Below are 27,348 nucleotides of genomic sequence, written 5' to 3'. Positions count from 1 at the left end.
CCTCCAGCAACACATGGACACACTCCAGTTGACTTAGGTGAGCTGATATTCAAAAAACAAAAAGAAGTTACCATAAACTTTTAAATAGGCAATTGTAACAAGGCTTTTGCACAAAAGGTACAGATATATTTACTTTCTCTAGGATTTTGCCTCCTCAATTACTAAGTCTCTTACTGAATAATGGAGATGTTACTTAGCTCCAAGGACCACAGGGAATAAAATGTCACCACAGCAGCTGCTGTATTTCCTTCTCACAGCCTTTCAAATTAAAAAAGGGGGAAGAACGGCCCAACATAGATGCAGAATTTAATTAGTTAGTAAAAAAGCCCAAATCCTTGCCCAAAGCCCTGATCTTCCTGTAATATAGCATTCTTTTCTTCTTGTGTAAACTTTTCATTATGAAGGAGACATCTTTATAATACAATAACTCTAGTTATAATGTAACTGCTGGTAACATAACTCCTACATTAGAAAAGGCAGCATGTTCAAGTAATGTTGCTTTAATACAATTTGTGCTCAGCAGAAACCAAGTCAACTTGGTCATTTAGAATTTGATCAATGTGAATTAGTCTCTTACTGAGATAAACCATTTGATCATTTTGAAATTGATCAATGAGAATCAGAGACAAAACATTTATCATGTAAATGTGGTATATCAGAGCCATTCACGCACTACTAAAGAACGTTATAAGAAGACATCAATAAGTGTTAGAGACGATGTGCAGGGTACCTGTCAGCTGCAGATACAAATACACATACAATAGTACATAATTTTAATCTTTTTGATAATGCAAGTTATTCAACAAGGCAGTTGGAGTCACTAAAAAACTGCAGGCACTCAAGTTTGAAGGAACTGGAAAGAGAAGCACAGCAAAACTGAAGAGCTCAAACTTTTGAAAGAAGTTTTCATTAAAAGTTTAAGCAGATTGGTACATAACGTAAATTTACTTGACTAAACTTCTAAGAGAGTTTTAAGACTATTAAGCAAAGTAAACTTTGTACCTGCAGTACAGTCAGTTCTATTGATCTAATGTTTCCAAATTGAACTCACAATGATATTTAGGAATACTGGCCTGCGCATCTAACAGAATTATAAATTTGCCAGTCAAAAAGTCAAAACCTTATTTAATCATTTTATAGCCAATTAGGCAGGATCTTTAAACACTGTTGCTTTAAACTGTCCATGATCCATATGTGTAATTGCAGGGAACATGGGAAACTCACCTGCTGATACCACTGGCGTGTCATCCTCAGCTCCACTAATTCATTCATAGTACAGCTATTAAAGTCACACATCTCAGCAGCAACTAAACAGCATTGCCAGCACAGAGGAGTACAACATGCCACCCCCAAGTATGCCTCCTTAGCATAAGGATTATTTTAAAGAAACTACACACAGGAGAAGCTCTGAAAACCAAGTAGGAGCAATACTTTTGTAAGAGACATTTAACATGGACGAGGCAAATCTTTATTTGTAGGACGGTCTCCCTTGCCGTACCAGAAGGGGGTTGACTCTAAATCTTTAGAAGCCGATCATGGAGAAGGCATGGACTTCACTCTGTGTAATAATCTTACCCTTGTTCACGTGAGGTTTCCAGGTCACCTCCCATACCTGACCCCCCACCCCACATCTTTTGTCTTTAGCTGGAAATGGTTTTTAAGGTGAGGGCTTTGGCCATTTCAGAGAGTTACTCAGTTTTTCTGGGTCTCTTCCATGTGTACATGTTACTAACTTTTGTTTTCTCCTATTAATCTGTCTTCTGTTGATTCAATTATTAGACCAGCCAAAGACCCTCAAAGGGAAGAAGGGAAAACTGTTCTACTATACCAGTCCAAGTGAAACCCTAATAAAACTAAGGACACTGTAAAGTTCAAGGACTTTACCCTGAAGAAAACTTTGAATATATAATAATACTTGTAAAATCCATTTTATCTGTAAGAGTTTTACACGGCATTCCCCAAATACTCTAAAATCACCTAAACTTCTTCCACACGGTAACTAATCTTGTAATATGTCGTAAGGAGAACCCAGGCTTCTTCCAAGAGCCTAAATTTTATAAGTCAGATTTCAACAGCTTTGTTCAAAGACAAAAGTGAAAATCCCTTCTAAACTCTGGCACACAAAGGAGTATTACCAGTATTCATATTTGATTTCACAGAATCATACTCCTGTACAAGTGCTTCATCTTTCAGAGAAACTCAAACCAAGTGAAAAAGTTACACCTCTAATGAAGGCATTCGAAAAATGTTTTCAAAAGATCTATGTGACTTCCCATACGTGTATTTTCTTGTTTAAGGAAGGTGGTATCTGGCCACTTCATTGTCTAAGAGACAGCATGGGATTGAAACGGCAATCATCTTTTAAATGGCTTTCATTTGTTTGACATTACATTGTCTTAACAAGATTTACATTGCCTTTAAAATATTCTATATTTCTATATTTGCCTTACACTTACTTGATATTTGTTTTTATATTTAAAAAAAACCTTATGTACTGAACACTCTGGCAACAACCTTTCCTCTCTGCAGGTGTCATTCACACACCAGCCCTGACCCACCTAGAGATCTGATTCTGACGCTGACCAGGAATAGGGCCCGTGTGGCGTCTGTCCACACAGCCCTGGCACATCCTCAACGGTGCTGTCCTGCCAGGAGGGCTTTATATGCTCGCCTCTGGCTGGACAGTGAGTTCCCTAAGGATAAGAACTCTTTCTAATGTGTCATCTCCTTTTTTTTTTAGTGGGAGGACTGTGGGGTAACAGTTTCTAGATTTTGTTTGGAAACAAATACAGAAGTTTTTCCTGTGGCATATAGTTTCATAACTTGAGTTGGACATAATAATAATATAATAATATCTATATAACTATATAGACTATATAAAACAAAATAATAAAATCTAGTATGCATTGAGCTTTTACCTTGTGCTAGAACTGTTAAACACAATGTAACTTATCTAATATAATATTTTAATTAGTTACTTATAAGGTAGAAAATAAGGCTTAATACAAAACATAATTTTCAGTATGTTGAGCTGTAACATGGTAGTAGGACCATATAGACAGGAACTACATCATTAAGTTGTTCTATTTAACAGATAATCACAAAAGGCGATAAATGTGGTATGAAGTGCTGATAATGATTGTTTTAGTTGGATTGGGAAAAAAGGTTATCTTCTGATTATAAGCTGGATATTAAAAAAATGCTGGGTTTGCTCAGTACTTTGGGTTTTATAGCTAAAATTTTAAAGTTATTGTTGGAAAAGAGTTTTTGCAGGAAAAGAAACAGCAAAAATTATCTCTAAAGTATTTAATTCCCACAGAAAGAATGGAACATGTTTTTAATAACTTGGTATTTACTAGGGATGCAATTATCCCATCCCCAGTACAATTAACTTTGGATTCTTAAAAAGCTCTTTATTTTAAAATTCTGTCTTTCTCTTACTCTCCTCTGATGAACTCTAGGCTCCATGTTGGGAGGACCTCCCTGTCTCCTTCATGTCTGGACATTCAGAACTCGGTTGAGGGCATAGAAGAGCTCTATGAATGAATGACATATTGATAAAATATGATTTTAAAAATTCCATTAAACCTAAAGTATTTTAATGGTTTACTGCCAAAACTGTGAACTGAGGGACTTAAGAGTGAGTTAATATTTAAGCATCCCTAAAATCATCCCATTCGCTATCCTAGCAGGATGCACTGCGGGGACTGGTGCTCATCATGTGCCACCTCAAATGCTCTTAGCTTTCTTTCTCTTCAAAGTGATTTTGTGTTGATCCCCACCCCCGCCAATCAGGTGTATAACACTGCCTTCAATTTGCAGTTTTAAAAACTTGCATCTCCTGTAACCAAGACATACCCAAATAAATATTTCTATCAGATAAAATTAATTAAATCCTTCTCAAAGTCCTTCAGAGCTTGTCGGCAAAGAGGGACTGCTGAGATCAGCTCTGTGGCACAATGGAAAGAATACAGTACGCTGCCTTGCAAAAGAATGAAGCTGTCATGATTATCTGAGATGGCCAAATCTGTAGGGATGAAGGTCCGCTAAGGGAACTCTGTGTTTTGTGAGCTGGTAAGCATCTCTTATGGCTAAAGCACTATAACTTCCTTTAAGTAAAGCTAATGAAATTCACTGAAAATTGAAGTACAGCATCCTAGGAAGCTCAGTCTAACAGGCAGCAGCTAGAAAAATGATACAGTGAAAGCCGCTCTCTGAGAAACCAGAGAATTCCTGCACAGCATGTAAAACCTGGGCATTTATTTGTGCTGGAGTTAGCCACACTGTAAAGTCTGCGGACAGAGTCCCCAGACTGCCCTCACATATGACATCCTCTGCAAGTTCAAGGGGTTTCCAAAACCACCTTAAGCTTTGGTAATTTGCCAAAAGAACTCATAGAACTCACAGAGAGTTATTAAACTCAGTTATGGCTTATTATGGAAGATGAAACAAAGAATCTACCAAAGGAAGAGACACACAGGACAGAACATGGGAGGGATCCAAATGCAGTTCCCACTCCCCTCAGGTTGTGCCACTCTCCTGGTATCAATGTGTGAGAATATGAACAGGACTATCAACCAGAGAAACTCACCCAAGCTACAGTGCCCAGTTTCCCTGGGACCTAATTACACAGGCCTGCTTGCTTGATGGACACATGGTTCAATCCAGTCTCCAGCACCCCTTCCACAGAGGTTGGGTTCATGCCAAACACCCCAAGGGGCCCAGCGTGACTAATGAAGACACATCTATCACTCAGGACATTCCATGGGAGCTGGGTACAAAGCCCAGACCTCTCTTTGGGAAAGGCCAAATTCTTCACCACAGTAGCTGAGAGTAGGATTTAATGAAGAATGATATAAAGATAACAGAAAATGATGTTGCTGAGGCTCTGCTTAAAACTAAGTCTAACCTACAGGTCATGTTGTCCTGGACAAGGTAAGTCATCATCACATTTATCTGTGTGCTCTGTATAGTTCTGCATTCTCCTATATATATAATAAATCCAGCTTCCACCAATTTTTCAATCTGCTAAATTCACATTTCTGGTTCTCTCTGGCCCCGTCTATCCAAGTGTTATGGGCTGAATTGTGTCCCCCCAAAATTCATATGTTGAAGTACTAATGCCCAGCACCTCAGAAAGTCTATTTGGAGCAAGCATTTTTAAAGAGGTAATTAAGTTAAAATGAAGTCATCAGAAAGAGTCCCAATCCAGTGTGGTTTATAAGAAAAGGAGATTTAGGACACAGATGCAGAGAGGGAAGACCACACGTAGACACAGGGAGAAGACAGCCACCTGCAAACCAAGGAGGAAGGCCTCAGAAGGAACCAACTCTGCTGACAACTTGATCTCGAACATCCAGTGTCCATTAGCATAAGAAAATTAATTTCTGCTGTTCAGGCCACTCAGTCTGTGGTAGTTTGTTATGGCAGCCACAGCAAACTGATGTATCAGTTAATCACTAATTCATGTCTAATCTCTCAAAGACTTTTTTGCATCCATCGCTTTCTTTTCTCTTTCACTCACAGAGCTGGCAATTCTGGTTCTTGTTTCTCATGCTTCCAGTGGAACTTCACATCCGCTGTCAAATTAATATTCCTAAAGGACCATAGATAGGAGAGTGCTCAGGTGGTCAAGTACCTTCCAAAGACTTCTTGCTCCATGAAGACCAGCTTCTTAGCCCAGCAGCTAATGAATGACCCTACTGATCTTTGCAACTGTATCTTGCACTAGTCGGAGTCAAGCCCCTGATCTTAACTGATTTGTCATCCTACTGTAGAGCATGATTTTCCTTCTGAATACCTTTCAAGCTCAACTAAAATGTCATCTTCATGATGGTTTCATAGATCACTTCTTTGGTTTATCCTGAATTCTAGTTATTTGTATAGCTATTGTCTTACAAGGAAGGAATAACCACGGGTACCAAGCTTTAAAAGATTCTCCTAGTATAGAGTCAAAAATGTTTAAAAAATTATTGCTTGATCATTAGGGAGAAAGATTAAAACATTAACTTAAAGAAGATGTATGTAGAGTATCTTCTAAAATCAAGTCTACATCCAATTCTTTATCTAAATTCTTAATATAGATAGTACATTAAACTTTAATAGAGAGATTTGTGGCCCCTTCTTAGAAGGTCTCTTTCTACTGTTCCTAAAGAGTTAATTTACTAACAAAACCGGAGGTTTCTGTCTGTTTAAATGTTCCTCAAACTATCTTTAAAAAACTTTTATTAAAAAAAATCAACATTAAAATAACACTAATATCCATTACCACGCAAATTGCACTATAGCAGAAAGTAATAATGTTCCACCTTAGGGTTTAATCATTTTATCAAATGCTTATATATTCAAAGGAAGGAGGTCAAAGCCCAATGCAATCTTGCACCTGAATCTGTCACAACACCTTTTTTTTGCTTCACTAATTTGCACATGTACTACTAACATGGGTTACACAATAGAACTATTTAAAAACTCAGGAAAATTTTGAACGATGTCTTCTTACTTAATATGAGAACTGGCAACAAAGGGAAAGTACAGAGCTATGGGCCATGGACACTTTGATCCATCAATTACAGAACATTCATTAAAGCATTCCAAGGATTAATAGAGATAGCAATTTAACATCACCTTCATAATCAAGGGCAAGGTAAAGTCTGTGATTTGAATGTGTTCCAGGTACATGTGAAGAAATGAAAACAGCCTAAACATAAGAAAGGTGGATACCCAAATTCGGATATGACTATCATTTTTTTTATACAAAAGTGAATGGTTTCTATGTTTCTTTAATAGAGGTGGCAAGTTAACATCACCTTCATAATCAAGGGCATCCCGTCTTATATATTATTCCAAATGAAAATTGTATTATCGTTGCTTTCAATTTCCCCTTAGTTCATAAAATTGAACTGCAAGAAAGCTTTCATCAGCTGCTCTTTCTCTGCGTTTGCATTCCGCTATGGCAGGTAACATGGGTCCACGTCAACTACGCCAGCGTACTCCCAAGGACTCCGGGGGGCTACGTAACAACTACGACATAAAAAGCAACAAAGCTGTATGTTCACCTTGTCAAAAGGAGAAAATAACTTAACGGTATGAAAAACTTACTTGAACTTTGCTTCTACCTCTTCTGCTGCTTTCTGATACTGTTCAGTGGTGACTTTGTAGAACTCTGAGCTCTGTGGATAAAGATTGATAGGAGAATTTTCACTACCCAAGAGGACAAAATGTGTGCAAGACTTACATTACAAAAAAATATATATAAAATCTTGTATTTATATAAAATCCAAGCAGTAGGAGAAAGATCTCTTACGTAAGTGGCATGGATACTTATAAAAACACATGGGAAATTATCCATTTAAATAAAAGCACTCTTGCTGGTATACAGGCTGTAATTACAGAGTAAATTCATAGTTATAGTTCATAATTATTTGATCCTTCTGGAAAACTTCTAACATATTTTGCCTATTTTTCCAGTGTTCCACCTAAGAGATAAAAGTATTTCTTTTTGCACAATATTTTTGTCTTCAAGAAGGATTCTCTATGGAGTAGAATGTGTTCTATTGCCTCCACATGAGCATAAGAACATCAACATTTATAACAAAGCAGTAAGCACAAGGGGGGTAGATTTAGGTAATTTTTATACCCCCCCAAAAAAATGTCTTCACTACTACATGAATGAACACACAAGTAATACAAATAAAGTTGTAATAGCAAAGCAATGCTTTTTCTGGAGCAACAAAATTAAAATTTATTCATTCAGCAGGCTACTTAGAAACCTGTCTTACTGCAGGGGGTGGCCTAAATGACCCTATGAGCCTTTAGACTCAATGAAATATCCTGCAAAATGCACCACAGTACAAAAGAACACTATGCAGTTCAGCAGTCTGTTGTACACCTTCATTTCCTAATCACACAGGTTTCACATGCATGACTTGGGGTAGTTTATTTTTTAATAAATCATTGTTGGTTGGTGAGAAAATGAAAATGAAATCCTCTTCACACCAGTCACCAGTCACCCCCTTGCATTTAACAATCCAGGTTGCCCAATGACAGTCACATCCAGGTTTGTTGGGTGTAGATAAAATCAATAGGTATGTGATTAGACAACAGAGTGAGGGTGGCTGGAGCAATGGACAGGTCACCATTTGAGATGATGAATGGCTCTCTATCAACCTAGAGTCCCCATGATGCTAACATTTACTATAATCTTATTTGGGCTGTGATTTATCTTTCTTGCACCTGATCAATAAAGATGAACAGAACAGTTGTAAAGATCGATTGTAATTTTTTATCATTTTCAAGCATGAAAGTACATTTCTGACATGAAGACAATATTCTAAGTGTACTGCTGCATTTTTTAAAATTGCAACATGGGTGATCAACTGTACTAGTCTATATGCTGACAGGTTTTAATTCCTCTGTAGGTCTCAAGCTATCAAAAAGCCATTTTGTCTTCTCAGATATTTTAACTTTAGGTTGTGTCACACACTTTCCTATCAGTTTCACTTATAAGATTTTCCTTTCCTTCAAAATACATACCAGTCACAACATGCTCCTTCGCAATGTTTGATTTAAGCTTTTCTTTGAACCCTTCTAACAAAGAGGGCAATAAGAAGGCAGTTACTGACCTACCCCTAATGCTGATGAGAAATTGCCCATATTACTATGACGAACTGTCAAGCTGGCATTGTGTCACTGAATTATCTATTAAAATGCTGGCAAAGCAATAATGTTTTGATTAATATGTTCACTTAGTCCAAGCACTGAAACTGTAATGTCTGGACAGAGCCAAGATGAAGCTGAAAGATCTGGTTTCCAGTTCTGTTTTGTGACCTTGAGCAGATCCTATAGCTCCCCCAGCTTACTTTTTAGTGTTCCTATCCCCTAAAATACGGATGGTATTAGCTCTGCTTATCTCTGCCAACACTGTTACAGAAAGCAAACAAAATAGGCATGAGAGCTGTGAAACCTGTTACATGTTTTCCAGAGTAAGATCAACATTCAAATAAAATAATTTTGGAGAAAAAAATACTAATTTGGGCAATTCCATTCTGAGTACAAATACAAAATGACCAAAAGTAAACACTGAGCTTTCTAACCAGAATGATGCACCAAAGCAAGAGTTCCGCCACCACATAAATTAGTGAGCTCCCCTCTGCTTCAAATGCCGAATGCAGGGAAAATCATTGCTGATTTTTGTCAAACATTCTTCTAGGATGTTAAGACACAAAAAACCTACATCTGTGTTGCCTGCAAACTTGGCACGTATTTTCTTCAATTTAAAGTTTTAGGCTTTATTTATGTTGAGTATTTCCTCCTCAGCGGCCAGCTTCCCACACTGCATAAATCTTCCTAACAAAGAAAAATTCCCAGGAGGTAACACCATGTAACTAAGGGAATAAACACAAATATCCCCAAGATCTGGATGTAGACAGCATTTAATTCACTTAATTATTTACTTATTCATTCAACAGAATCAAATTCTTATTATCTCAATAATGTTTATCTTAGGGAATTAGATCCTCAAGAAGCTTTCTTCTGCCTGATACAAGAAAAGAAAAATAATTATAATGGAAGATCACTAATGCTAAATTAAAAGTTTTGGATAGTGTTATAAGAGTTCAGAAAGGGTAGAGAGATCTTTTAGTCTCAGAAAATACTTTTAAAAATGAACAACCGTCACACATCTGATCATCTACATTTGCTCTCTTACAACACTAAACTATGTTTTCTACCTTTATCTTGCATCTACCTACCACTTCAGCATTTTATTAAAAATAATAATAATAAAGAGAGAAATGTGGTATCCACATATAAATCAAGTATAAAAATCAAACGAATATCCATATTTGAACTGACTGTTTATAGTTCATAATGCGTGATCAAAACCTAAAGTTTCTGTGATGACTGCCCTTGTACTGTTCACCATGTAAGAACTTATTCACTATGTAAGAATTTGTTCTCCATGTAAGAACTTGTTCATTATGCTTCAGAAGATTGGAGACTGACGAAAATTAGGCTTGGGGTGGATTAATGATTGTGCATTGAGCATTGAGTCCCCTATACAGAATTTTATTGTTGTTAACAACCATTTGATCAATAAATAGGAGAGATGCCCTCACAAAAAAAAAAAAAAAAAAGTACACACTTCCAATTGTAAAATAAATAAGTAACCGGGATGTAATGTATAGCATATGGAATACAGTCAAAATATTGAAACAGCTTGGTATGGTGATAGCTGGTACCTAGAATTATCATGTATATAAATGTTGAATCACTGTGTTGTACACCTGAAACTAATGTAATACTGTGTGTCAACTACCCTTCAATAAAAAATAATTATCTAAAAAAAAAAAATTAGATATAAATCTCAAAATCTTAGATGCTACAGCATAAAGCTCACATTTATATAGAAGTCAGGAGACTAACATATTTCTAAAAGGGAACAGCATGGGCATTGGGAAGAGCTGCTCTTAGTTTTCTTTTTTATACATTTCTGTGCTTGTTCAAGGCTTTTTAAAAATCAAGTTTGTGTATTACTTCTATTTTTAAAAAATGTGATATACCAATGGTAAGTTCATGAGAATTAAGCAGTTTCATGAGAGAGTGTATAGTAAGCCTATAAAATGAAGAACCAACTTCAGTTACCGGCTTACAGAGGTTTTAAAACTATCCAACCTCTAACCCCTTCAATGAGCCTTTGAGGCAGGGAGGTGCATCTTCAGCTCCCCCAACTAACTTTACATTTGCATAAAAAAAATGAACAACCGTTTAAACCCTTCCCCCACCCCCACCCCAACACTCTCAATATGCTTTCCACGGGGAGAAGGAATAAATCCTGGGCATTCATATAGTCAAAATCTCTATAATGGTGAAAAAGAATTTGACATACATGTGAAGCAAAATAAGCCAGTTGTAGGTGTGATGTGGTAGGGTGCAATTTTATGTCAAGTTTGGAGAAGAGCAAGACAATGAAAAAGGATTAACAAATAGCAAATTCCATTGATGATCTCCAACTGGTGGCAGTTTGATGGTGGAAGGAGCCCAAGAGGGACAGAATGCCAGAAAAGAAGGGAGCACAGAGGGGTTTCCCTTGTGCTATATGTCTTAAAATGAGGTATTTATAAAATGAGGTGTACACAGCTAGCTGTTGCACTGGTTAGCAATATTTTGCAATACATAAAAAAATTGTATTCCTCTCCTCAAAGGAGTTAATTAACAACAAATGATTTAGCATGGCTAGAACATAAAAGCATGTGTGGGGTGATAAATGGGAAGATTTGGCCAAGTTGAGATTTTATATATATTCTTAAATGCAAAATGTCCACACATTACTAAATGAAAGTACCTTTTTTTTGTAATTTTGTTATCATGAAATAATTTTAGTTACAGAAAAGGGACAAAAATACAGAAGGTTCCAGTGCATCATCCACGCACCTTCCCCTCAGTCGACATCTTAGATAATCACAGTACACACATTAAAACTAACTTAGTAATATTCTAATACAATACCAAGTAACTAGGAGTCACTAAATTATAGACTTTATTTGGATTTCTCCAGTTCTTCCACGAATGCTCTTTTCCATTCCAAGACCCAGCCCCAGTTTCCACACTGCACTTAGCTGTCTGGCTCCTCCACCTCCTCTAATCAGTGACGCTTCCTCCATCTTTCCTCGTCTTTTTATGACCTTGGCACCCCTAAAGAACACTGCTCAGATATTTTGTAGAATGACTTGCAATTTGGGCTTGTTTAACATTTTCTTATGATTAGATTGATGTCATTACTTGTTTTGGGATGAACGCTATAGAAGCAATGTGCCCTCATCCAAAGTGGACCCCAAACTGTCCCAAGAGCTCTGCCTTCACACAAGACTTACTAAATGCTGCAATATTCCTACTCTGAGCAGGTGCTCGTACATAGCAGAAGTACCACAATTTTTGGAAATCTAAGTGTTGTCTTGAGATGGTAATAAGTCTTACGTGCTGCCATACCCAAGCAATGTTTATAGAGCTACCCCTCCAAACTTTGTTGATATACTAAGTTCTCATACTATATGAGGCATGGGAAAAACAACCTATTGAGATGACCTTAAAAAGAACAATAACAAGAACAAAAAACAGGTGGAGAAAGGTGCCTGTGAAAGACCACTGTCTTTTGGCCAAATTGTTTCTATGCCTGTTAAGTCCTTTACAGCCTACAATTTTTAAATATCTTCATTCATATTCATTCTGCACAGTTTTCTGTTGAATCAACAGCAGGAAAAATATTTGACATGATTTGTCCAGTGGCAGTATGGACTTGTGGCATGTAAATCTTATTTGAATTAAATATTAAAAGTCTAATTTATTAATTGCTTCCTTTAAAAAATACATTTTTTATCATTTGATAGAAGCATAAAACTCAACGTCCACCAAGATTTTCTTTGAGAAGGTAAATCTTAAAAATTCAAAATAGAATGACAGTATCTTTCAGATGTTTTAGCACTAGCAAAAATCTGATAAAGGCTCATCTTTTTTCATCAAAGACAAGTGACACAGGAGTTCCTAGGAGGTGAATTGTCTTCAAAATTAACAACTTAATTCTAGATCTGGGAGATGTTTCTGTCACCTGTGTTAGGGGAAAAGGCATCTTTTGAACGACAGGCATTTTCACTTTCTATACTAAAACATCTTCCGATCTAAGGCACTAGGGACCAGTTACTAAAAACCCAGGCAAGGAAGTGAGTTGGGGAGACAGAATGCTTCTTTGAACACAATTTTTAACACATTTCATTTAAAACATGACTATGTTGTCCACAGCACTATGTGTACTTAGACTTAGGCGAGCGATCCTTAGCGGACGGTGTGGCAGTTAAAGAGTGTGGACTTCGGAGCCAGCGAGCAGCCCCGTCCTTGTGCACACCACTGCACCCCCAACAGTGGCCTCACATCTGGGAAATGGGGAGTAACAGGAACAACCCCACAGGATTCTTTGGCCAATTAAATATGATAATTCATGTAACGCTCTTTGCATAGTACCGGGAACTATATATAGTAAACATTATAGGAATGTTATCTATTATTATTTAAAAATTATTTGAACAGTATAAATAGAATATAGTGTTTGGTAATTTTTTTCAAAAGTGATTTTAATAAGAATTTATTATCTTCAAAAAAGATATTTCACCACTGAATTTTGCTTACAGTGTTCATCTGTTCTATTTTTCATCTACTAATGGCCATGAGGAAAAAAAAAAACATATATAGTGACACTAACTAGCCCATATAATAATGAAACTAATAATTTTTTACCTTATCACCAATGAAATCCAATTACTAAATTAAATAGCAAGAAGAACTTCAGTGCTAGGACTTCCCAGGAACTTAATTGTTACTATGCATTGTAAATCTCCAAGATGAGAAATACTGTTCACAATGATTCCCCAACTAATTTCTTCATGGAACCTTTTAATTATGGAGCATCTTGAAGGACCAGAATTCCTTTAAATGGTTCAGGAGAAACACTGGTTTAAAAAAAAAAATCCAACCACTATTTCAATCCTACACTTCTGGACATACATGCAACTTTTCCTTTCTCAGAGGAGCATTTTCTTATGGGTTATTTTTTAAATGAATGTTCAAAAGATAAGGGAAGAGTAGAAATTGGCAGTATTGGAAAATGATTCCAGAACTGATGGTAACTAAATGGCATCCCTTTTTATTATGTGCTCTTAAAAAAGAGCATGTTATTTCTTAAATTTTAAAAAGTTGAGTCGACCTCGTTTGACAAAGGAGAATGTTGCTGTTACCTCTCCTCTCGCCTCAGAGCCCTGTGGCGACTGCAAAACAAACCACAGTTCTTTACTCCTTTCTGTATTTACGTCCCTTAGGGACATGACCTTACACAGCTTCTCTCATCGTGCAGAGTGGAATCTATTTCCCCACCTCTTCATTCTGAGCTGTTTGTGACTTGTTCTGGCCAACAGAATGTGACAGAAGCGACAACGTGCCAGTTCCAAACAGAAGCCTCTCTCTTGGAGCTCTGCCCAGGTGCCACGTCAATAAGCCCAGGCTGGAGAAGGAGAACCTACGAGTTTTCCTGGCTGAGGCCATTCCAGACCAGCCAAATCCCAACCAGCTCAGCATGGCTGAGCCCAGAAGTGCCCAGGTGTTAGCAGCCCAAATTCATGACATGCAGAATCGTTAAGATAAATGAACAGTGGATGTATGTAGACATTAAGTTTGGGGTATTTTGTTATACAGTAAGAACTGACTGATCCATGCCCTTTTTCTGTGTTCTCATAGCACCATAGGTTTTATCCAAGCTACCACCATTCCCAACAGTATGTATTTACATGTGCTCTCCACAACTAGTCTGTAAGATCCCTAAAATTAAGTATCTCGTCCCTTTTATCATTACGTTTACAACACTCAAGAGGTACGTGACACACAAAACTTACTGAAATGTTAGTATGACACCATTAATTCTAAACTGCATTCCAACTTTTGCTTTTATTTAAAGCAGAATGGGATAAAGACAAATCTAAAGTAAATAAAATAGCATTATGGAGAGGGAGTGGAACACTGCATTTGCTACATCTGTCTCCTACAAATTGACAAACGCTTCAATCTGCTATGCTGCATAAAGGAAATGGATATGGCTTAAGGTTGTGTCCAATTGCTTTAATAGCACAGTAACAGCTCAAGCTGCAAAATGAAGCTGAAACAGGGAAGTTTATTTCTCTCATGAAGTAAGAAGTCTGGATGTTGGAAACCCTGAGCTGATGTAGGTGCTGAGGATATCATCAAATACGAGGCCCTCTTCTGTGCTCCTTCCCAGCCACCCCTCGCATTGGGCTTTTGACCTCATGGTCTCAAGATAGCTATGGAGTTGCCATGCCTGCCCACATGCTAACAAAGGAAGAGGAGGAAGGTAGGCAGGGAAGAGAAGCCCTCTTGAGAGATTTCCAGTTACATCTCTTTGGCCAGAATTACCTATCACGCACAAGCCTGGCAGAAAAAGATGCTGGGGAATTGAATATTTTTGTTTCCTCACTCTGGAGGAAAGAAAGAGACTGAAGTAGTTTGGAATTGGTGTTTATGGAGCCAGTTTATGATACCTGCCACAGATGGCTGAAGCGACCACACAAACTCATGCTCAAAACAGTGTGGTGGTTTTAGATGTAAGTATTCTAATATTTCTTCCCAGTCTCCCTGAAACTTCTAATTTGGGGCATGGGGGGAGGGGGGAGCGGAATTTACCCATCTGGTATTCTGATACCCAAGAACAAAGTTTTTAGACAGTGAAGGAAGGAAATGGGAATCAACCAGAGTGGGCATCATTCCCAAGTTTCTTTGGGCTGGCTGTGGCCCAAGTTTTTGAATGTGTGATACTTTGCCATTTTCCATTTTCAGAAAGTCTCCCTCTAAAAGTGTATTTTAAAATGCACATGCACAGACACACATTATTGCTGGATTTGAAAAGTATCTGTTTTCAAGTTCTAAATTAGATCACAAAGGGAAACATGCATAGTATTCTTACAATATTTCCTCAAGTTCTGAATCTTATTTCTGTTCTAATATGACCATATTTGTAGCATATAAGAAATGAACACATCAAAAAGGTTATGAGAAAAACTTGTTAACTAGCTCTTATCAGCTCTTTTACAAAATGCTTCACATGGAGATTTGGCCACAACTACATAACACAGCACACCAAGGTATCATTTAAATTCTGGTAGCCTGACACTATTTCTTACAGGAGAATAGCACTCCTCACTCACTCTCCATTCAAAGGTGGTACCCAGGTGACTGATGTTCAGCAAACATGAATGGCAGAAGGAAAAAGTCTGACCTTTAATGGAAGCAGAGTAGCTAAAGATGTGGCTCTCCTGTTCCCAAGCTGATCTATAATTACCACTAACAACTGCAGGTCTCCTTCTCTCCTACAACCCACCCTAACACAAATGGTCCTCTCGGACTATTTCAAACAAAGGTTGAGTATGTACAAACACCAGTAAAAGCCTCCCTACTTACAACATCAATACAAGCATACCTGTTATTAAGTAGCTGGATTCAAAAGAGACTTATTTACACTTTTTGTTATAACAGTCATCCAGGAACTATATTCCAATATGTAATCAGCAAGATGCAAGTATGTACATTTCCCCCAAGATGGCAGCTAAGCATGAGCTAACCATTTGGGGACCCAATTTAATGCTGCAAATGCAGCATGGATATAGTTCCAGGCACAGAATCCCTGAAACAATCATTTATTGAAACATCTTGCCAAAAAAGAGTTCATGCTTCCTCAACCACTCTGTCCTTTTACAGCATCAGACAAAATCAAGAGATGAACTTTGCAATATAACTAAATTTTTACCACAACAATTTTAGGAGCTATAGAATTTTTAAAATATCACTAATGGTCTAAATTTATCTAGTGGTCTCAGTATTTGTCCTTGCAGACCTTCTATCAGAAAGCCCTGTGGCTGATTTGAACTTTGCCTTCCCTGGGTCCATGGCTACACTGAGTCTATTACAGGAGGGCAGAAGAACAGTGGAAGGAATTGCCAATTCTCAGTGGGAAAAGAGGCCCTTGAATAGAATAGTTGGCATCTCAAATAATCCTTCATTCTTGGCATTTCTTTAACCCATGGCCTTGATTCCATTGTCTCTCTACTCTCTCCTTTTATCTCTTTTCTTCCCCCTAGAGCCCATGCTCAGGAGAATGTCTACACTGTCTACTTAATACGCTTGCAAATTGCCAACATTGGTTCAGACTCAGGGTATATCAGATTTGGTATTCTGTTTCTGGAAGTACACCAAGGAATAGTTTGGGTATTCAAACTGACTCTCACTTTTAACATGTAAAATGATGGCCTTATCTTTCAGGGTGATTGTAGCAATGTGACACTGTAAGTTCAGCACATAGCATAGAGCTCTAATCCTCCTTGTGGAAGGCAGAGGTTTTCCATCAGGATACCACTCCCACCAACATCTGCCCTGCAGAATCCATCAGAGACTGGATCTCCATTAATTTCCCTACACAACTACATATGAACCTGAAGAATGATCATCAAGTAGATAGATTCAAACTGCATCTCTATTTTTCTAACATTAAGTAATGCTGTTTGCTTATTTTTAATAAGCAATAAATTCAAAAGGCTAGGTGTTTTTCCTGGGCATTCCTACATTTCTGCTAATAACACATATTAATATATTCATCTTAGTATTCTTAGCCCTATTTTTTTCAAAACCTTATCACTAGTGATCAATAATTAATTTAGCAGTTTCTAACAAATCAGAAATTCTAACTTCTATAATAAAAGCAAATTAAGACTGTCAGTAGTTTATCCTAACGTCTGTCCTTTCTCCTTAGATAACCCCAGTTATAAGCTAGATATATGGTCAACTAAACAAAAATTTCCAGCTTCATTTCAGGCTTAGCTCCACACAGAACTGTTGTGTGGGACATCCAGGTAGGCTACTTAAAGAGAGCTGACCTCAGCTGGCAGGGAATGTTTCCAGTCCTTTTGCCTCTTCTCTTTTTTCCAGTCTGTAAGAGAGATGTGATGGCCAGAGCTGCAGCAGCCATCCTGGAACATGAGCTGACCTTAAAGAGGGAAACCCCGAGCCAGGATTCTGGAGTGAAGCAACAGGTGCCTCTCGCTCTGAGGACACTGAAGTCAGCATGCCAGCCCTGGGCTGCCCACTTCTACACTTGTAATAAATAAGCAAAAAATAAACTTAAAATTTAAGCCATTCTACTTTAATGATACAGTCAAATTAATTAGGAATAGACCTTCCTAAACCCTGATATTTTTCTTTTCATAGACTTAATGAATGACTTTAATCAAGTCAAATACAAGGACACACTAGGAGTATCTTTTTCCTTTGCAGCAAATACTTTGCTCCCACTTATCAGAAAGCTGTTTCCTTCTGCCTATCTCCTTTCTTGACAAACAATAGGAAGAATTAAAAAATTTTAAAGTCATGCTTAACTCTTGCATTGAATCTTGCCATCTCTAAGAAGCCACATTTCATGAAAACTCCATTGTCTCCTGGGCACCTTGGAAAAATTAATAAACTGCTTTTGTAATTATCCTTTCATTCCATTTTTACTATTTCTCAGACAAAGAAACAGAGCTATTCAGAGCTGCTTTTGGCATTTCTAGTTTTATTTCAGGCACTTTAGAAACTTCACTAATTAGATTCTAAGTTTCTTTTTCTTGATTTAGTTTTCTAATTGCTATATAGGGATCCTTAATTCACTGACAGCTTTGCCACTATCCAAGTTACATTAGCTATATATTAGATTATCTCATGCCTCAGTTTCTTTTTCCAGGCAATTAAAACAACAGTACCAAACGCTCATTTGGCATTCTAAATTTCCTCTTATTTGCTTATTTCTTCATTCTACAAATACTGACAGTGTGTGCCAAACACCAGGCCAGGAACTTGGATTATAGTGGTGAGCAAACAGACGTTTGGCCCTGCCTTTATGGGACTTACGGCATACTGAAGAAGACTGACATAAATTTTAATATCACACAAATAAATGTATAATTAATGAACAATTACAGTGCTATTAGATCACTACATGGAATTTTTTATTTTGAGGAAGTGGTTTTTCTAAGGAGTCTTTATAAATCCTTATATTTCTGAAGTACCTAACTACCCTTTATATTCAGTTCTTAACTTAGCTGTATTTTTAATTTTTAAGCTTTATCTGTTAGATAACTCAAGCTTCATATCAGAATTCCTTCCACTTATAAAACTTTATTCTAACCCCTTCAGAAATATGGGAGACATACTTGTATTTATATGGATGGAAAGAGGTCCAGGTAGTATGAAAAAGGGAAAGTTGTAAAATAATTTGAATAGTATATTTTACAAAATGACCATGTATACCCACATGTACACATATACCCTGAAATATTCTGCAAGGAATATTGTTGCCCCTGGAAAGAGTATGTGAGGAGAAGATATGTTTCCTTCCTACTGCCCTCTGTAACAACTTAAGTTTTTGCCAGGGGCTTCTATTATTGTTCTGAAAAAACTAATATTTCCAACAAGCATTACACACTTAAATTTCTATCGGGCAAGAAAGGAGCTTATTTACAGGGAAAGTGTCTTTAGCCCTTTCCCGCCCACAGCTCCCATTAGCACACGCTTTACACGGAGATTTCCAATTTACCCTAAATATAAGTTAGTAATTTCTCTCACTATTATTTTTTTCTATAATAATGTCAATAAAAGTCCTTAAATCTGTTCTTTGGAGCTCTTCTACCTGAGATAAAACAGTGTCTACCCTCCTATATTCACCTTTTAGACGTCTATGTACTACACATGAGACCTCTCTGCTCTTCACACGGTTGTGTATCTCACTGTTTCTTCTATAATGGTGAGACAAAGCAATCTCACAGTTATCAGAAGGGTTAGCATGAGAATTTACCAAGATGTCTTGCAAAACCTTCACAGAAACTCTTAAATTACCGCGTGTTATCACCACAGGAACCTCACGTTCTGGAGGGCTGTGTAGTGTGACACAGTCATTCTCAAGGTCGTTAAGTCTTACTTGTGAAGTGCTCAGTGAGGGGATGAGACATGCTCATTTAGCAGCACACCCACCTGATGGCTTCATACAGAAAACACCCCATTTATACTGCCAGCACCTCTCAGGCTTGTACTCCATTTTACCCTAGCATGTCTCATACTGTCTCCTGTGGAAAGGGACTCAACAAATCAACAAACTCACGCATCCCTGCTCAGCACATGCCCTGGGATGCACCATGTGCAGTGTCCTCATGAGAACTGTGGGCTAAAAAGAAAGCTGTAAGCAATAACCCTTACTGTAGAGAAGCAGACAAATGTTAGCTTCTTTATCATCAACTCTGTTTAGCCTTTCTTCATTCATTCACAATTTTATACTAATAACCTGAAGGACTGCAACAGATGTTCCCCTTGATGCTACTGGCTTATCCAGTACTTCTCCAGCCCTTGGACAGACCAAGTTTAAATGCATTCACTCAAAAGGGCTTATTGCTGAAGAGCCGAAATGGGCCAGGTTCAGGGATGGGCCTAGAGATGGGAGGGGAACACATCATTAAAGGCCAGTGGGGAGAGAAATACAAACAACTGGCCTATTACACTACACGGAGATAACTGCCTCCAGTTTTGTAGTCCTTTTAGCCTCCAAGAGCTCCACGTTACAATGAAAATGCCATAGGAAGTAATAAGCTTTGTCACCAAAACTAGTGTTCCTCAAACTTGTGAGGTCCATCCTCCTATTGACTGAAAATATGACTGTATTGATCAAAGAAATAATCATGTAAATCACAGAGCAGAAAACACCAATTTTAAATATTCTCACAGAGATTAGAAGATCTTCTGAGATTATTTTCCTGGAATCCAGGTTGAGATACTCTAAACTAATCTATTTATTACTTTTGACTTAGCATCAGGTAACTTTCTAATATAACCCTAACCAAACAGGTGGGAGAATGGCTAATGCTTTCCAGTGTAAAAGGTAAGTGTGTGGAGTAAATAAATGAATCCCAAGAGGCAGAAGAAGGGTCAGGAAGGAAAGGGGTCCTGCCAGAAGAGGCTGAAGAAGCAATTCAAGACAAAGTGTGCCTTCTTACTGCTTTTGCACAGAACCTGAATTTTAAATTAGGCCAACACCAGTCACTTATTGTGATCCAGAAAATCTACTTAAGAAAAACTTTTCTGAAAATTGAGCAAACCTTTGAACTTGCTGTTACAGACATGATTTGTTGGTTTCTTTGCTCCTCAGCACCAGCTGAGCAGCAACCTCAAATTGAATCAAATTTATTTGTTCAGAGGTAATACCTTTCCACCACTACAGGAAATAAACACCTCACACATAAAGGGAGAGTGGCACAGACAAGCTCAGAATACCAGGCTGTGCTCATCTCTCCAAGTAAGGTGATGAAAAAATTCTGACTGATCTCAGCAGAGTTTCGAGCTAGAAGCCTTCAGAAGAGATACTCAGAGATGCAGACATGGCAAAGCATCCTTCAGCTTCAAAACATGACTTCATCAATATACTGAGAAAGCTATTTGTTTCACCTTTGAGACTTACTCATTAAGAGCTAGGGTGCTTGCCCTTCCAATGCAAGCATCTGACACCTATATTCAATAGGTTCTTGGCATAGTGAAGTAAGGGACATTACCATTCATGACAGCTTCCCATTTGCGGATCTACTTTTCTCCCTGGCATTGTATACTGTCAGAGGTCTAGGAAAACAACTATGTAAAATGTAGCCAAAGGCAACATTTTAAAAACAATTTTCTTAGTAAAACGTTCACCTAAGAGAACATACCATCCTTTAAAAACTCCTCATTGAAAAGGGGGTTTAGAACAGAGGTATCTAGCTAGTGCATGTCCCTGAAAGTAGCATTTACTAGGTGACAGAAAATTTTGTCAAAGATTGGTAAAATCATTTCATTTTACCCTTAACCTCATTGGCTGTTTTCTTTGCATTCTGTTTTGTTCATGTAGATGTATCGAGTGTTGATGAGTTTATGAGGAAATGGACTCCCCTCATAATTTGCTAGTCACAGTATAAATTGGTACAATTTATGGCAACATCTTGCAAAGATATTTACTTGCTCCTAAGAGCAAGGTACTAGAAGTTGAGGGGAATATTAAAAATACAACAAAAAAAGGTAGTTATGTGATTCCAGTGCTTACTCTCTACAGGGATGTGATATTCATATGAAAAAGCCCCTGGAAAGAGCAGAGGCTCTTGGGATTCCACCCTTATAAGTGAATACAATTTCACCAAAGCAAGAGTTCAAAGTGTAGGGAGTGTGGTAGAGACTTGGACATCCCAACAGCAAATATAGTTAGGAAGCAATCATTTATCTCAATTAATTTTATGATAAAAACCAAGCAAAGAAGTAAAGTTTGAGGCTATTGTCTTCATTTAACCTACCAGAAATGGTTTGCTTAACTAGGTTACACATTTGCTTGATGTCCCAGAGGTAGTAAGTGCTATAATCAAATCAGCCCATCTCATGAGCTACAGTCCAGGGCTGTAAGGCCTTAGGTCTTGAGATTTAAAAATACTGTAGTAGTTTCTTCAATATTACAAAAGCAATAGAAGGTACTCTGTAAGTACTTGACAAATTCATGATGTACTCTGACCACACATTTATTGAACGGTCCCATAAGAATGAACTGTAACATAAGCAAAATAAGATTTAATGCAGATAAAACACCTACTTCAATTTTTACTTTCCTTCCATTTAATTCTAAGCCCAAACTCAGATGTTAGTATTAACTGTGACATTACTCCCAAGTGCTGGTAACATGTATAAAGCTACTCAGGTGAATAGAAAAGTCAGTTTTAATTGAAGGGTTAAAAATCTCAGCTATGAAATGGAGAAAGATTTCAAAAGTGGCAAAGGGATCACCTATCCATTTCAAAGACATGTTTATCTCTTTGTATTTCAAAGGGAAGGCCTTTTGAAAGATCTGGCATAGAAATATGCATGTGAATAGAAGCACATTGAAAAGTCTTAGCTCTCCAGTATAATGGCTCTCCCTTAGAAAGCCCTGTGCAGGATTCCTGCATCTCTGAGGGACATTTTATACACCGCCAAGTACACCAAAGGTCCTGCAGCATCCCTTCTGTCCAGCTTTTATCTGACAACTCATTAAGAGTTTCCTTCATTATGGTCCTAACCCCTGATACTACCTGAGAGTTTCCCTCAACTGCAGAAATGTTTTCACTCATGTGGTACTAAAGCAGGCCAGAATGTATCTTATTTGTTTAAAAAACAACAACAAAAAAAGGTGGTGGTTGGGTACAGGGAAGTAAAAGATAATTATGGAAGGCCCAGTAAGTAAATTTCAGTCTTCTAGAAATATTCATGAAAATCTGTCCTTGAAAACTGCTGGTATTTAGTCGCCAATCTTTACCACGTGACTTTCCTGAGAAACGTTCTTAGAAAGATCCCACAAAGGAGGGATAATAAAATGCATCTCATCAAATCATCTTTCAGCCTGGCATGGAGTCTCTCTCCTATTTTCAATATGGCTTGCAACTCCCCTTTTTCCAAAGCCTGCCTCATCTGCTACACCTTGATCACACTGCCTTATGCCTAGTTCGAATCCCTCCAAACAAGACCTGTGAGCATGAATGCGGCCATCCACGATGGACAAAGTGTGCCACATTCTGTTCGCTTCCACAAAGGCAGACCCTGGGGACTTAGAGTGTGGAGGTTCACAAAAGTGCTTTAAAGAACAGCATAGGCACCTCACAGGAAAGAAGTGCTTGTGAGACCCTGTGATCTCAGCAAATCTCAAGGAAAAGAGATTGGTTCTTTACTTTTGAAAAAGGACTTTATTAAAAGGACAGATGTGAAATATAAATGTACTCTAGGGTAAGGAATGCGAATTAGGCTCTGATATGATTCCTCCTCCTAGCACACACTCACAGAAATTACGGAGCAAAGAAAGTCTGCAGTAACCAGGCTGTGTCTGAACAGCAGCTTATTGCTCAATGTGACCCACATGCAACCAGATGAAATCTATCAGCAGCCGATGGAAATGGCTTGTGCTAGGCTGAATTTCGGCAGGCATTCTCTTTGCCTGGTGAAAGCCCTCTGGACCAACCAGAGGACAAGTTATTAAGAACCTGTTTGTCACTTTACATTGGATGGATCATCTGTTTCCCGGAATTCTTTTTCTCATCATTTACTCATTACACGCCTCCTTCTGATGGAAGTAGACATTTATTAGCCTCTGCATTTATTGCATTGGCAAACAGAAACATTCTGCTGCATTTCCTGGGGGGCTCACTCATTTATCTATTGAATAAGAGACTGAAGTTTTCTCCAGGGCAGAGAAATTAAAATATCAGTCAGATTGACAGCCAGGAAAATGAGAGTCTCTCTGCAACAAGAACTTTCCTTGAGCTTTTGATTTTGTGAGGAACTGCAATGTTATTTCACAAAACTGCCGCTTAACTAAATTTGTGGGCTGTTAGCTAGTGAACCAGCTATTTGTGATATACTCCCAAAGAATGATACACATAGTACACTGTAAACTATCTAAAATGCAAAAAGCTAATTGTTATTTCAAAGGGAAAATGTAGCAAATGCAAAATCCAAAGATCCATTTCTGTAGGGAGGTAGGGAGAGAGAACACTGTCTTATAAAACAAAAACTGGAGCTAGAATCATATAATTTAAAGTTGCAAGTGACTTTACAGGTCACTGGATCGTTTTGCAGGACTCCTCTTTATAGCATTCCTGACGTATGATCTCTCTCCTTTAGCTTAAAACACGGATGGACGGTCACAGGGAGACTGGCATACCCCACAAGGAAGCTTACTTTAAAGATCTCTGTTGACAAGAGGCTCACCTCTTAAAAGTGGCCTGAATGTCTGTGACTTTGAACCTTTCATTCAACTTCTTAAATGAAACCTCTAATCCAACTTCTTGCGGTCTTTAGGGTCCTTGTTTTTACAAGCTAGGTTACCCCAAAATTGAGAGACTCACAGTTGAAGGAACAGAAAGTCCTTCAGAGGCTCAACTACATCATCCCAGACAAAGGACTGTTTGGTCCAACAGCTCACAGATACCTCACTCTCTCTGAGATGGTGTCAGTCCCTAAGCAGAGCCAGCACTCTTGTCTATAATTCTCTATGCTGAGACACAAGTCATTCCAATCAGGATATTGGAGCTCATTTAGAGTACAGCTGCATTCAATTCATTTTCAATTCTTTCTTTCTTCCTCTTTCCTCTTTTGTCATACACCTTTCATTCTTGACAAAGAGCAGCATCAGTAACAAAATGGGAAGTTCTGCTGAGGCTGTCAGCCACTGACACAGCCCCTCAAGCAGCTGGCCTACCCCAGACTGCCCTGATCTTCCTAATGCTCTGATACCGACTTTCTGGGGTTTAGCTCTCAGTTCCACAAAGCACGAATAGCCCAGTATTGTGCCAGCACTGGTTATATAAAGAAAAATGGATTTTTACTATTTTGCCCTTCTAAGAGCATGTACATTAGAGAACTCCAGACTTCCTTATATAATATCATGCAAAATACTGCTCAAGTCCCATTGAATTATTTCAGGGATAAGAAAGAGTATTCATGCTAGCAAGAATATTATCTTTATAAATCAGTAACATCTTTCAGTTGAACGTTCATATAGACATTTTTTCTAAATAGCTCTTAAATCTGACCCGAGAGCTCCCCAGGTCGCCACACTGTCCTGTGCACTGCCGTTTAGACTGCAACACTGACCAGGTCAACCATTACCCTGAAACCTCAGTTTACCATCTGGAAGAGAGCCCCATTCCTTACACAAAAGTCTTACAGTCTGTGAACTCACTGGAAGGAAGTAATGCAGCAGTGTACTGGGTAACTTCTATTAAAAGCCCCCTTAAATGTTCAACTATAGCTTAGAAGCCTGTGGAACACAGCAATATAACTTTCCAAAGATTAATTCACGTTCTCACTCCCAATAGAGTTAATGTTAACATAAAGCTACAGTATACTTCATTACAAAACAAAAAACTAGACACACTATTTCTGAGATACATGACCTAGATGCTAGAGTTTCCCCTATTTGTGTTATCTGTAGTAGTAGATTTAGGGTTAGTTTAGAGGTTAATGATTCCTACATGTTCCATTACATGACACAGGATAAATAAGATTTTTAATTTAGTTGCATCACTTATTTTATCCAAGTGAAAATCTTTCTGAACATACCCTTGTGTCATAAAGATAAATGCTTTCAAATGTTTCACTGTATGTAAGGAACTATGGGAGAGGGACACAGAGATCTATATCACACAAGCTCCATCCTCAACTAATGTAGGAACTGCTAGGGAGTTCAGATGTGTTAATAGTGATACTGAAGATCCAATGACAAAGACCTATGTGCTTTACATGGATTATCTAATTCAAACCTTATAATAATACTACCAGGTAGGTACTATTATTTCCACTTTCCATAGGAGGAAACTGAGGCCCAAAGAAACTGAGTAATTAAGAAATCATTTGGGCTTGTCAGTGGCTGCCAGGACTGATCCAAGAGATAATACTGCCTGGCTCCAGAGACAATATTCTTAACAGCAATACTATGGTGATTTCCAAACAGCTACATAACAACTTAAATGTTGTATGAAAAGAGATCACATCTGGACAGAAGGATCAGAAGGCTTCACGAAGGAGGTGGCATTTAGCCTCTAATTAAATGCTATCACATCGCCTCAATCTATTATTAGATATTTAAATCACTTCATTTCGAAAATTCCTAATTACACATTTGACTTATTAACTTAAAAAAGTGAGGAGGGATAAGTCAGTTGTAATTACAAACAAAAGCAGATACTGTGGCTAAGAGGCTGTGACACCTTTGTGGATATGCAACACTTGTTTTGAAATCTACACATCACAAACTAGCCAAAATTGAGAAAAATAACAGAGGGAAAGTGTTTAACAAGTCAATGAAAATGTGACTTTTTCTGTCACAGCAGCTATAAAGGCCAAAACTTATTTTCACCATATACAAATAAAACTGAACTCCTAAGGTGTGTATTACAAGGCCCTGAATTAAATTTTGACTAGCAAAAGACTTTGCTTATAGAAAATGCTCCTAATACTCTTTTTTTTTTCTAGTCCCAATTCTCATTTCCTCCCTGATGATAGAGAATTGCTTCCCTGTATAAATTAGCACAAGGCCTGTAATACCCTGCACAATCTAATCCCCATGGAAGAAAAGTCCCTCTTCCAGACTTTGTCCTCTCCAAAGAACCACCAGTTCCAGATTTGGTTTGTGGTCCTCTCTTCTTCTGGACCTACCTCTGGCCCCTAAGGGAACTCCTCCAGTCTCATGGCTCTAAAATTCCTTCCACAGGCTGACAATTCCCAATTTGCACATCTAGCCCAGACCTTGTGCTGACTCTGTACTTGCCGATCCAAATGCTCTGTGGACATCTCAACTGGCGATCACAGAGGTACCCCGAAATTAAATGGATAAAAACACAACTTGTAACCTGTGCCCTTGTAGTCATCTCCCTGCTTCACTGAGCCAAGTACTCCTCTTGGTGTTCCCAGGCTCAGCAAATGATTCTTCCTGTCACCCAGACACTGAAACTAGAAACAAACGACTCACCTTTCTTCCTTTTTTCTCATCTGATACCCAGTCCATCTTATCATGTGTTCTCACTGCCTGCTCTCAGGCCATACTTGCCTCCATTCTTCTGAACAGGCAGGTAATGGGTTTGGATTTTATTCTAATGGCAATGGGGAAGCAATGAAAGTTTTTAAGCAAAGAAACTATATAACCTAACTCAAGTTCTTAAAAAAATCACTGTAGCTCAGAGGATTCAA

At 38.0% G+C, this 27,348-nt stretch overlaps 1 protein-coding gene across 3 annotated transcripts in view; it reads right to left on the bottom strand.

Moving 5' to 3' along the window:
• The window catches only part of CHCHD3 (coiled-coil-helix-coiled-coil-helix domain containing 3), a 279,592-nt gene that overhangs the window by 51,375 nt on the left and 200,869 nt on the right, over positions 1-27,348 (bottom strand). For all 3 annotated transcript variants that reach the window (XM_037019634.2, XM_037019632.2, XM_037019633.2), the window contains one exon: positions 7,099-7,169. In XM_037019634.2, the coding sequence (XP_036875529.2) occupies positions 7,099-7,169 (71 nt within the window). The remainder of the gene's footprint in view (positions 1-7,098; positions 7,170-27,348) is intronic.

The sequence above is a fragment of the Manis javanica genome, chromosome 6 (genome assembly GCF_040802235.1).
Source record: "Manis javanica isolate MJ-LG chromosome 6, MJ_LKY, whole genome shotgun sequence".
NCBI classification, from domain to species: Eukaryota; Metazoa; Chordata; class Mammalia; order Pholidota; family Manidae; genus Manis; species Manis javanica.
Note: the sequence above shows the minus strand (reverse complement) of the source record. Positions and strands in the feature narration are given on the sequence as shown.